The following is a 12,138-nucleotide window of genomic DNA, read 5'->3' on the forward strand; positions in this document are numbered from 1 at the left end:
CTGGTGACCTGTCCATGACTTTTACTATGTACCCCTAACTAAAACTTGGGCGTGGGGCTGCAGGTGTTTTTCCGGGGGGGGGGTGGTCCGGTGCTGGTGCTGGGTGGGAGCAGGCAGCAGCGTGTGGCCCGGGACCCCTGCTGGTGCTGTGAGGGGAGGGTTGGTAGGGCTCGCAGGCTCCCGGCTCCGGGTGTCCCTGCAGCTCCTAGGCGGCGGAGGGTCCAGGGGGCTCCGCGCTCTGCTCCCACCACAAGCACCGGCTGCGCAGCTTCCATTGGCCGGGAACCGCAACCAGTGGGAGGTGCAGGGGAGGGGCCTGTGAGCGTGGGCAGTGCGTGGAGCCCCCAGACCTCTCCGCTGCCTAGGAGCTGCAGAGCCATGCCAGTGGGAGCCGGGGAGCCCCCCATCCCAAGGTAAGTGCCCCCCTGCATCCCTCTTCCCTAGCCCCCTCCCACACATCCAGAGTGCTGCTGCTGCCCGCTGCAGAAGTCACAGAGGTCACGGAAACTCACGGAATCCATGACGTCCATGACCTCCGTGACAGACTCACAGCCTCACGCATTGTCCATCCATCCTCATACACAGCTATCCCTCCCTTCGTCCCAACACACATCCACCCATCCATCCATCCATCTACCAATCCATCCCCATACACAGCTATCCCTCCCTTCGTCCCAACACACATCCACCCATCCATCCATCCATCTACCAATCCATCCATCCATCCATCCATCTACCAATCCATCCCCATACACAGCTATCCCTCCCTTCGTCCCAACACACTTCCACCCACCCCCCCACCCATCCATCCATCTACCAATCCATCCATCCATCCATCTATCCATCCATCTACCAATCCATCCCCATACACAGCTATCCCTCCCTTTGTCCCAACACACATCGACCCACCCACCCATCCATCCATCCATCCATCCATCCATCCATCCATCCATCCATCCCCATACACAGCTATCCCTCCCTTCGTCCCAACACACTTCCACCCACCCACCCATCCATACATCTACCAATCCATCCATCCATCTACCAATCCATCCCCATACACAGCTATCCCTCCCTTCGTCCCAACACACATCCACCCACCCACCCACCCACCCATCCATCCATCTACCAATCCATCCATCCATCCATCTATCCATCCATCTACCAATCCATCCCCATACACAGCTATCCCTCCCTTCGTCCCAACACACATCCACCCACCCACCCATCCATCCATCCATCCCCATACACAGCTATCCTTCCCTTCGTCCCAACACACATCCATCCATCCATCCATCTACCAATCCACCCACCCATCCATCCATCCACCAATCCATCCCCATACACAGCTATCCCTCCTTTCGTCTCAACACACATCCATCCATCCATCCATCCATCCACCAATCCATCCATCCATCTACCAATCCATCCCCATACACAGCTATCCCTCGATCTTTCTCAACACATATCCACCCATCCATCCACATCCTCTATCCATCCACCCACCCACCAACACCCCTCTGTCCAGCCATGTGACTACATAACCTTCTCTCTCTCTCCATCTGTTGAATGGACATAGACAGGTTATGGAAGCTGGAGACTGGGAAGCGTCAGCCCAGGAAGGTCCTAGCCTAGTGGCCAGCAGCCCTGCCACACTGCAAAACAAAGGGGGGGTGGGTGGGGAAGGGGCCAGTGCCCGGGAGCAGCTGCTGACCTGTGACAGTGTCGGTGGAGATGGGGCCGAGGCGCTTGCGGCCAGAGATGCCGTAGAGGTTGAACTTGTATCGGCGGGAGGGGGCCAGGTTGGAGACGGTGACCGTGCGGGATTCCCCGTCCACGGGCAGCGCCTGGGGTTTGCCCTCCGCGTCCTTGTACTGAAGGAGAAAGGAGTCGAAGGTCCCGGCCTGGACTGTCCAGGAGAGCAGGGCGGAGTCGTGGGTGACGTTGGAGGCCGAGAGCTCCCCCAGGCTGGGCTGGGGGGTGGGTTCCTTCTCCCGTGGCACCGCGGCTGGAACAGAGAGAGGGGGGTGAAGGGCATGGCCAGCAGGAGCACTTGCCGGGTCCTTGGGGGAGCCGGTTATTGCCAGCCACAGGGGATCAGCAGAGAGAATTAGCAGGGGAGGGGGCAGGGAGCCCCAGGGACCGGCCCCAGGACACAGCGGATCCTGCTGCTGGGAAGGAGACCTGGGGACAGACAGACGCACGGGGCATGTCTCCAAAGAGAGTCCTGCATTCCAAGGTTCCCCGCGGCCATCCCGCCTCCGTGGAGGGGTCGGCCCAGAGCGACCGGCACAAAACTCGGTGAGAGCTGAGCTGAGATGGGAGGAGAGAGGGGGAAGGAAGAAGAAATGACAGCAAGAGAGAAGGGGGTGAACCAAAGCCTCCGTCAATGGAAAGATCCTCACGGACACCCATCCAGCCCAACTCAAACCTATACAGCCATCGATCACCATATCATACAACCATCCAGCCTCGCATCTATCATCATACTCACCCTGTCCCATTGCTCACAATGCCACCTGGCCACACATCTACCCATGAATCCCCCAAAATACCCATCCATCCCCACACACATCCACCCACCCTGCCGTCTGTATGTCCATCCTTCCATCCATCCCCACACAAATCCACCCACCCTACCGTCTATCCGTCCACCCCCATATATGTCCATTCCTCTATCCATTCATTACCATCGTCTCCATCCATCCATCCATCCATCCCCATACAAATCTATCCATTCAATTAACCTGCCCAAGACACATTGATCCAGCTGTCTGTCTATCTATCTATCCATCCATCCCCATCCACACTCCTCTCTCTACCCATTGAGTGGCCGGCAATCTGCTTATGGAGGCTGGAGGATTGGAAGTGTCTTCCTGGGAAGGTCCTGGTCCAGTGGTCGGCGTTTCTGACACTGCAAAGCAAAGGGGGTGGGAAAGGGGCTGGTACCCCGGGTCCAGCTGCTGACCTGTGACGGCGTCGGTGGAGACGGGGCCCAGGCGCTTGCGGCCAGAGATGCCATAGAGGTTGAACTTGTATCGGCGGGAAGGTGTCAGGTTAGCGACAGTGATCGTGCGGGATGCCCCGTCCACGGGCAGCGCCTGGGGGTTGCCCTCCGCGTCCTTGTACTGGAGGAGGAAGGAGTCGAAGGTCCCCTCCTCCACGGTCCAGGAGAGCAGGGCGGAGTCAGGGGTGACGTCAGAGGCTGAGAGCTCCCCCAGGCTGGGCTGGGGGGCAGGTTCCTCCTCCCGCGGTGCCGTGGCTGGAACAGAGAGAGAGGGGTGAAGGGCATGGCCAGCAGGAGCAGCTCGTTGGGTCCTTGGGGGCCAGGTTATTCCTAGGCCAGAGGGGATCAGCAGAGAGGATTAGCATGGAGAGGGTGCAGGGAGCCCCACAGACTGGCCCCAGGACACAGACAGATGGACGGGGCATGTCTGCAAAGGGGATCCCACATTCCTGGGTCCTCCGCAGCCATCCCTCCCCATGGAGGGGTCGGCCCAGAGTGACTGGCACAAACCACAGGCAGAGCTGAGCTGAGACGGGAGGAGAGAGGGGGAAGGAAGAACAAATGAAAGAGAGGGAAGGGGGTGAACCAAAACCACCACCATCAACGGAAAGATCCCCATTGACACCCATCCAGCTCCAGACACTCCTCCATCCATCCCTCCATCGCTATACACATCCCTCCCTCCATCCACCACTGTACCATCCATTCATCCATCCATGCATCTACCAATCCATCCCCATACACAGCTATCCCTCCCTTTGTCCCAACACACATCCACCCACCCACCCACCCATCCATCCATCTACCAATCCATCCATCCATCTACCAATCCATCCCCATACACAGCTATCCCTCCCTTCGTCTCAACACACATAGAATCATAGAATCATAGAATATCAGGGTTGGAAGGGACCTCAAGAGGTCATCTAGTCCAACCCCCTGCTCAAAGCAGGACCAATCCCCCATAGTTGCCCCAGATCCCTAAATGGCCCCCTCAAGGATTGAACTCACAACCCTCGGTTTAGCAGGCCAATGCTCAAACCACTGAGCTATCCCTCCCCCTGATTCACCACCAACAGCCCCCACCTCATTTCCCTAAACTTTGATCATAGAGTATTTTTATAAAGGCCTCATACTGGGCTTATTGAAATACATCTCCTGGATAGCAATGGTACCAACTCCACCTGAAGCGCCGAAAATCAATATTCGTTTCCCATCCACCCATCCATCCATCCACCCATCCATCTACCAATCCATCCATCCATCTACCAATCCATCCCCATACACAGCTATCCCTCCCTTCGTCCCAACACACATCCATCCATCCATCCATCCATCTACCAATCCACCCATCCATCCATCCATCCATCTACCAATCCATCCCCATACACAGCTATCCCTCCTTTAGTCTCAACACACACCCATCCATCCATCCATCCATCCATCCCCATACACAGCTACCCCTCCTTTCGTCTCAACACACATCCATCCATCCATCCATCCATCCCCATACACAGCTACCCCTCCTTTCGTCTCAACACACATCCATCCATCCATCCATCCATCCACCAATCCATCCATCCATCCATCTACCAATCTATCCCCATACACAGCTATCCCTCGATCTTTCTCAACACATATCCACCCATCCATCCACACCCTCTATCCATCCACCCACCCACCAACACCCCTCTGTCCAGCCATGTGACTACATAACCTTCTCTCTCTCTCCATCTGTTGAATGGACATAGACAGGTTATGGAAGCTGGAGACTGGGAAGCGTCAGCCCAGGAAGGTCCTAGCCTAGTGGCCAGCAGCCCTGCCACACTGCAAAACAAAGGGGGGGTGGGTGGGGAAGGGGCCAGTGCCCGGGAGCAGCTGCTGACCTGTGACAGTGTCGGTGGAGATGGGGCCGAGGCGCTTGCGGCCGGAGATGCCGTAGAGGTTGAACTTGTATCGGCGGGAGGGGGCCAGGTTGGAGACGGTGACCGTGCGGGATTCCCCGTCCACGGGCAGCGCCTGGGGGTTGCCCTCCGCGTCCTTGTACTGAAGGAGGAAGGAGTCGAAGGTCCCGGCTTGGACGGTCCAGGAGAGCAGGGCGGAGTCGTGGGTGACGTTGGAGGCCGAGAGCTCCCCCAGGCTGGGCTGGGGGGCGGGTTCCTCCTCCCGCGGCGCCGTGGCTGGAACAGAGAGAGGGGGGTGAAGCGCATGGCCAGCAGGAGCACTTGCCGGGTCCTTGGGGGAGCCGGTTATTGCCAGCCACAGGGGATCAGCAGAGAGAATTAGCAGGGGAGGGGGCAGGGAGCCCCAGGGACCGGCCCCAGGACACAGCGGATCCTGCTGCTGGGAAGGAGACCTGGGGACAGACAGACGCACGGGGCATGTCTCCAAAGAGAGTCCTGCATTCCAAGGTTCCCCGCGGCCATCCCGCCTCCGTGGAGGGGTCGGCCCAGAGCGACCGGCACAAAACTCGGTGAGAGCTGAGCTGAGATGGGAGGAGAGAGGGGGAAGGAAGAAGAAATGACAGCAAGAGAGAAGGGGGTGAACCAAAGCCTCCGTCAATGGAAAGATCCTCACGGACACCCATCCAGCCCAACACAAACCTATACAGCCATCGATCACCATATCATACACCCATCCAGCCTCGCATCTATCATCATACTCACCGTGTCCCATTGCTCACAATGCCACCTGGCCACACATCTACCCATGAATCCCCCAAAATACCCATCCATCCCCACACACATCCACCCACCCTGCCGTCTGTATGTCCATCCTTCCATCCATCCCCACACAAATCCACCCACCCTACCGTCTATCCGTCCACCCCCATATATGTCCATTCCTCTATCCATTCATTACCATCGTCTCCATCCATCCATCCATCCATCCCCATACAAATCTATCCATTCAATTAACCTGCCCAAGACACATTGATCCAGCTGTCTGTCTATCTATCTATCCATCCATCCCCATCCACACTCCTCTCTCTACCCATTGAGTGGCCGGCAATCTGCTTATGGAGGCTGGAGGATTGGAAGTGTCTTCCTGGGAAGGTCCTGGTCCAGTGGTCGGCGTTTCTGACACTGCAAAGCAAAGGGGGTGGGAAAGGGGCTGGTACCCCGGGTCCAGCTGCTGACCTGTGACGGCGTCGGTGGAGACGGGGCCCAGGCGCTTGCGGCCAGAGATGCCATAGAGGTTGAACTTGTATCGGCGGGAAGGTGTCAGGTTAGCGACAGTGATCGTGCGGGATGCCCCGTCCACGGGCAGCGCCTGGGGGTTGCCCTCCGCGTCCTTGTACTGGAGGAGGAAGGAGTCGAAGGTCCCCTCCTCCACGGTCCAGGAGAGCAGGGCGGAGTCAGGGGTGACATCAGAGGCTGAGAGCTCCCCCAGGCTGGGCTGGGGGGCAGGTTCCTCCTCCCGCGGTGCTGCGGCTGGAACAGAGAGAGAGGGGTGAAGGGCATGGCTAGGAGGAGCAGCTCGTTGGGTCCTTGGGGGCCAGGTTATTCCTAGGCCAGAGGGGATCAGCAGAGAGGATTAGCGTGGAGAGGGTGCAGGGAGCCCCACAGACTGGCCCCAGGACACAGACAGATGGACGGGGCATGTCTGCAAAGGGGATCCCACATTCCTGGGTCCTCCGCAGCCATCCCTCCCCATGGAGGGGTCGGCCCAGAGTGACTGGCACAAACCACAGGCAGAGCTGAGCTGAGACGGGAGGAGAGAGGGGGAAGGAAGAACAAATGAGAGAGAGGGAAGGGGGTGAACCAAAACCACCACCATCAACGGAAAGATCCCCATTGACACCCATCCAGCTCCAGACACTCCTCCATCCATCCCTCCATCGCTATACACATCCCTCCCTCCATCCACCACTGTACCATCCATCCATCCATCCATGCATCTACCAATCCATCCCCATACACAGCTATCCCTCCCTTTGTCCCAACACACATCCACCCACCCACCCACCCACCCATCCATCCATCTACCAATCCATCCATCCATCTACCAATCCATCCCCATACACAGCTATCCCTCCCTTCGTCTCAACACACATCCACCCACCCACCCACCCACCCATCCATCCATCTACCAATCTATCCATCCATCCAGCTATCCATCCATCTACCAATCCATCCCCATACACAGCTATCCCTCCCTTCGTCCCAACACACATCCACCCATCCATCCATCCATCCATCTACCAATCCACCCATCCATCCCCATACACAGCTATCCCTCCCTTCGTCTCAACACACATGGGATCATAGAATCATAGAATATCAGGGTTGGAAGGGACCTCAAGAGGTCATCTAGTCCAACCCCCTGCTCAAAGCAGGACCAATCCCCCATAGTTGCCCCAGATCCCTAAATGGCCCCCTCAAGGATTGAACTCACAACCCTCGGTTTAGCAGGCCAATGCTCAAACCACTGAGCTATCCCTCCCCCCGATTCACCACCAACAGCCCCCACCTCATTTCCCTAACTTTGATCATACAGTATTTTTATAAAGGCCTCATACTGGGCTTATTGTAATACATCACCTGGATAGCAAAGGTACCAACTCCACCTGAAGCGCCGAAAATTAATATTCGTTTCCCATCCACCCATCCATCCATCCACCCACCCATCCATCTACCAATCCATCCATCCATCCATCCATCTACCAATCCATCCCCATACACAGCTATCCTTCCCTTTGTCCCAACACACATCCATCCATCCATCCATCCATCTACCAATCCACCCATCCATCCATCCATCCATCTACCAATCCACCCACCCATCCATCCATCCACCAATCCATCCCCATACACAGCTATTCCTCCTTTCGTCTCAACACACATCCATCCATCCATCCATCCACCAATCCATCCATCCATCTACCAATCCATCCCCATACACAGCTATCCCTCGATCTTTCTCAACACATATCCACCCATCCATCTACCAATCCATCCATCCACACCCTCTATCCATCCACACACCCACCAACACCCCTCTGTCCAGCCATGTGACTACATAACCTTCTCTCTCTCTCCATCTGTTGAATGAACATAGACAGGTCATGGAAGCTGGAGACTGGGAAGCGTCATCCCAGGAAGGTCCTAGCCTAGTGGCCAGCAGCCCTGCCACACTGCAAAACAAAGGGGGGGTGGGTGGGGAAGGGGCCAGTGCCCGGGAGCAGCTGCTGACCTGTGACGGTGTCGGTGGAGATGGGGCCGAGGCGCTTGCGGCCGGAGATGCCGTACAGGTTGAACTTGTATCGGCGGGAGGGGGCCAGGTTGGAGACGGTGACCGTGCGGGATTCCCCGTCCACGGGCAGCGCCTGGGGTTTGCCCTCCGCGTCCTTGTACTGAAGGAGAAAGGAGTCGAAGGTCCCGGCTTGGACGGTCCAGGAGAGCAGGGCGGAGTCGTGGGTGACGTTGGAGGCCGAGAGCTCCCCCAGGCTGGGCTGGGGGGTGGGTTCCTCCTCCCGTGGCACCGCGGCTGGAACGGAGAGAGGGGGGTGAAGGGCATGGCCAGCAGGAGCACTTGCCGGGTCCTTGGGGGAGCCGGTTATTGCCAGCCACAGGGGATCAGCAGAGAGAATTAGCAGGGGAGGGGGCAGGGAGCCCCAGGGACCGGCCCCAGGACACAGCGGATCCTGCTGCTGGGAAGGAGACCTGGGGACAGACAGTCGCACGGGGCATGTCTCCAAAGAGAGTCCTGCATTCCAAGGTTCCCCGCGGCCATCCCACCTCCGTGGAGGGGTCGGCCCAGAGCGACCGGCACAAAACTCGGTGAGAGCTGAGCTGAGATGGGAGGAGAGAGGGGGAAGGAAGAAGAAATGACAGCAAGAGAGAAGGGGGTGAACCAAAGCGTCCGTCAATGGAAAGATCCTCACGGACACCCATCCAGCCCAACACAAACCTATACAGCCATCGATCACCATATCATACACCCATCCAGCCTCGCATCTATCATCATACTCATGGTGTCCCATTGCTCACAATGCCACCTGGCCACACATCTACCCATGAATCCCCCAAAATACCCATCCACCCCCACACACATCCACCCACCCTACCGTCTGTATGTCCACCCTTCAATCCATCTCCACACAAATCCACCCACCCTACCGTCTATCCGTCCACCCCCATATATGTCCATTCCTCTATCCATTCATTACCATCGTCTCCATCCATCCATCCATCCATCCCCATACAAATCTATCCGTTCAATTAACCTGCCCAAGACACATTGATCCAGCTGTCTGTCTATCTATCTATCCATCCATCCCCATCCACACTCCTCTCTCTACCCATTGAGTGGCCGGCAATCTGCTTATGGAGGCTGGAGGATTGGAAGTGTCTTCCTGGGAAGGTCCTGGTCCAGTGGTCAGCGTTTCTGACACTGCAAAGCAAAGGGGGTGGGAAAGGGGCTGGTACCCCGGGTCCAGCTGCTGACCTGTGACGGCGTCGGTGGAGACGGGGCCCAGGCGCTTGCGGCCAGAGATGCCATAGAGGTTGAACTTGTATCGGCGGGAAGGTGTCAGGTTAGCGACAGTGATCGTGCGGGATGCCCCGTCCACGGGCAGCGCCTGGGGGTTGCCCTCCGCGTCCTTGTACTGGAGGAGGAAGGAGTCGAAGGTCCCCTCCTCCACGGTCCAGGAGAGCAGGGCGGAGTCAGGGGTGACGTCAGAGGCTGAGAGCTCCCCCAGGCTGGGCTGGGGGGCAGGTTCCTCCTCCCGCGGTGCTGCGGCTGGAACAGAGAGAGAGGGGTGAAGGGCATGGCCAGCAGGAGCAGCTCATTGGGTCCTTGGGGGCCAGGTTATTCCTAGGCCAGAGGGGATCAGCAGAGAGGATTAGCGTGGAGAGGGTGCAGGGAGCCCCACAGACTGGCCCCAGGACACAGACAGATGGACGGGGCATGTCTGCAAAGGGGATCCCACATTCCTGGGTCCTCCGCAGCCATCCCTCCCCATGGAGGGGTCGGCCCAGAGTGACTGGCACAAACCACAGGCAGAGCTGAGCTGAGACGGGAGGAGAGAGGGGGAAGGAAGAACAAATGAGAGAGAGGGAAGGGGGTGAACCAAAACCACCACCATCAACGGAAAGATCCCCATTGACACCCATCCAGCTCCAGACACTCCTCCATCCGTCCCTCCATCGCTATACACATCCCTCCCTCCATCCACCACTGTACCATCCATCCATCCATCCATGCATCTACCAATCCATCCCCATACACAGCTATCCCTCCCTTTGTCCCAACACACATCCACCCACCCACCCACCCACCCATCCATCCATCTACCAATCCATCCATCCATCTACCAATCCATCCCCATACACAGCTATCCCTCCCTTCGTCTCAACACACATCCACCCACCCATCCATCCATCTACCAATCTATCCATCCATCCAGCTATCCATCCATCTACCAATCCATCCCCATACACAGCTATCCCTCCCTTCGTCCCAACACACATCCACCCATCCATCCATCCATCCATCTACCAATCCACCCATCCATCCCCATACACAGCTATCCCTCCCTTCGTCTCAACACACATAGAATCATAGAATCATAGAATATCAGGGTTGGAAGGGACCTCAAGAGGTCATCTAGTCCAACCCCCTGATCAAAGCAGGACCAATCCCCCATAGTTGCCCCAGATCCCTAAATGGCCCCCTCAAGGATTGAACTCACAACCCTCGGTTTAGCAGGCCAATGCTCAAACCACTGAGCTATCCCTCCCCCTGATTCACCACCAACAGCCCCCACCTCATTTCCCTAAACTTTGATCATAGAGTATTTTTATAAAGGCCTCATACTGGGCTTATTGAAATACATCTCCTGGATAGCAATGGTACCAACTCCACCTGAAGCGCCGAAAATCAATATTCGTTTCCCATCCACCCATCCATCCATCCACCCATCCATCTACCAATCCATCCATCCATCCATCCATCCATCTACCAATCCATCCCCATACACAGCTATCCCTCCCTTCGTCCCAACACACATCCATCCATCCATCCATCCATCTACCAATCCACCCATCCATCCATCCATCCATCTACCAATCCATGCCCATACACAGCTATCCCTCCTTTAGTCTCAACACACATCCATCCATCCACCCATCCATCCATCCATCCACCAATCCATCCATCCATCCATCTACCAATCCATCCCCATACACAGCTATCCCTCCTTTCATCTCAACACACATCCATCCATCCATCCATCTACCAATCTATCCCCATACACAGCTATCCCTCGATCTTTCTCAACACATATCCACCCATCCATCCACACCCTCTATCCATCCACCCACCCACCAACACCCCTCTGTCCAGCCATGTGACTACATAACCTTCTCTCTCTCTCCATCTGTTGAATGGACATAGACAGGTTATGGAAGCTGGAGACTGGGAAGCGTCATCCCAGGAAGGTCCTAGCCTAGTGGCCAGCAGCCCTGCCACACTGCAAAACAAAGGGGGGGTGGGTGGGGAAGGGGCCAGTGCCCGGGAGCAGCTGCTGACCTGTGACGGTGTCGGTGGAGATGGGGCCGAGGCGCTTGCGGCCGGAGATGCCGTAGAGGTTGAACTTGTATCGGCGGGAGGGGGCCAGGTTGGAGACGGTGACTGTGCGGGATTCCCCATCCACGGGCAGCGCCTGGGGTTTGCCCTCCACGTCCTTGTACTGAAGGAGGAAGGAGTCGAAGGTCCCGGCTTGGACGGTCCAGGAGAGCAGGGCGGAGTCGTGGGTGACGTTGGAGGCCGAGAGCTCCCCCAGGCTGGGCTGGGGGGTGGGTTCCTCCTCCCGTGGCACCGCGGCTGGAACAGAGAGAGGGGGGTGAAGGGCATGGCCAGCAGGAGCACTTGCCGGGTCCTTGGGGGAGCCGGTTATTGCCAGCCACAGGGGATCAGCAGAGAGAATTAGCAGGGGAGGGGGCAGGGAGCCCCAGGGACCGGCCCCAGGACACAGCGGATCCTGCTGCTGGGAAGGAGACCTGGGGACAGACAGTCGCACGGGGCATGTCTCCAAAGAGAGTCCTGCATTCCAAGGTTCCCCGCGGCCATCCCGCCTCCATGGAGGGGTCGGCCCAGAGCGACCGGCACAAAACTCGGTGAGAGCT

At 57.4% G+C, this 12,138-nt stretch overlaps 1 protein-coding gene across 1 annotated transcript in view; it reads right to left on the bottom strand.

Annotated features, from left to right (window-relative positions):
• TNXB (tenascin XB) overlaps positions 1-12,138 on the bottom strand; it is an 86,410-nt gene that overhangs the window by 44,381 nt on the left and 29,891 nt on the right. Inside the window, exons 22-28 of the mRNA XM_077832828.1 lie at positions 11,543-11,836; positions 9,458-9,751; positions 8,204-8,497; positions 6,148-6,435; positions 4,894-5,187; positions 2,969-3,262; positions 1,715-2,008 (exon numbers count right to left, since the gene is read on the bottom strand). Coding sequence (XP_077688954.1) covers positions 1,715-2,008; positions 2,969-3,262; positions 4,894-5,187; positions 6,148-6,435; positions 8,204-8,497; positions 9,458-9,751; positions 11,543-11,836 — 2,052 coding nt within the window. The remainder of the gene's footprint in view (positions 1-1,714; positions 2,009-2,968; positions 3,263-4,893; positions 5,188-6,147; positions 6,436-8,203; positions 8,498-9,457; positions 9,752-11,542; positions 11,837-12,138) is intronic.

Source organism: Eretmochelys imbricata, chromosome 14, assembly GCF_965152235.1.
Source record: "Eretmochelys imbricata isolate rEreImb1 chromosome 14, rEreImb1.hap1, whole genome shotgun sequence".
NCBI lineage: Eukaryota > Metazoa > Chordata > Testudines > Cheloniidae > Eretmochelys > Eretmochelys imbricata.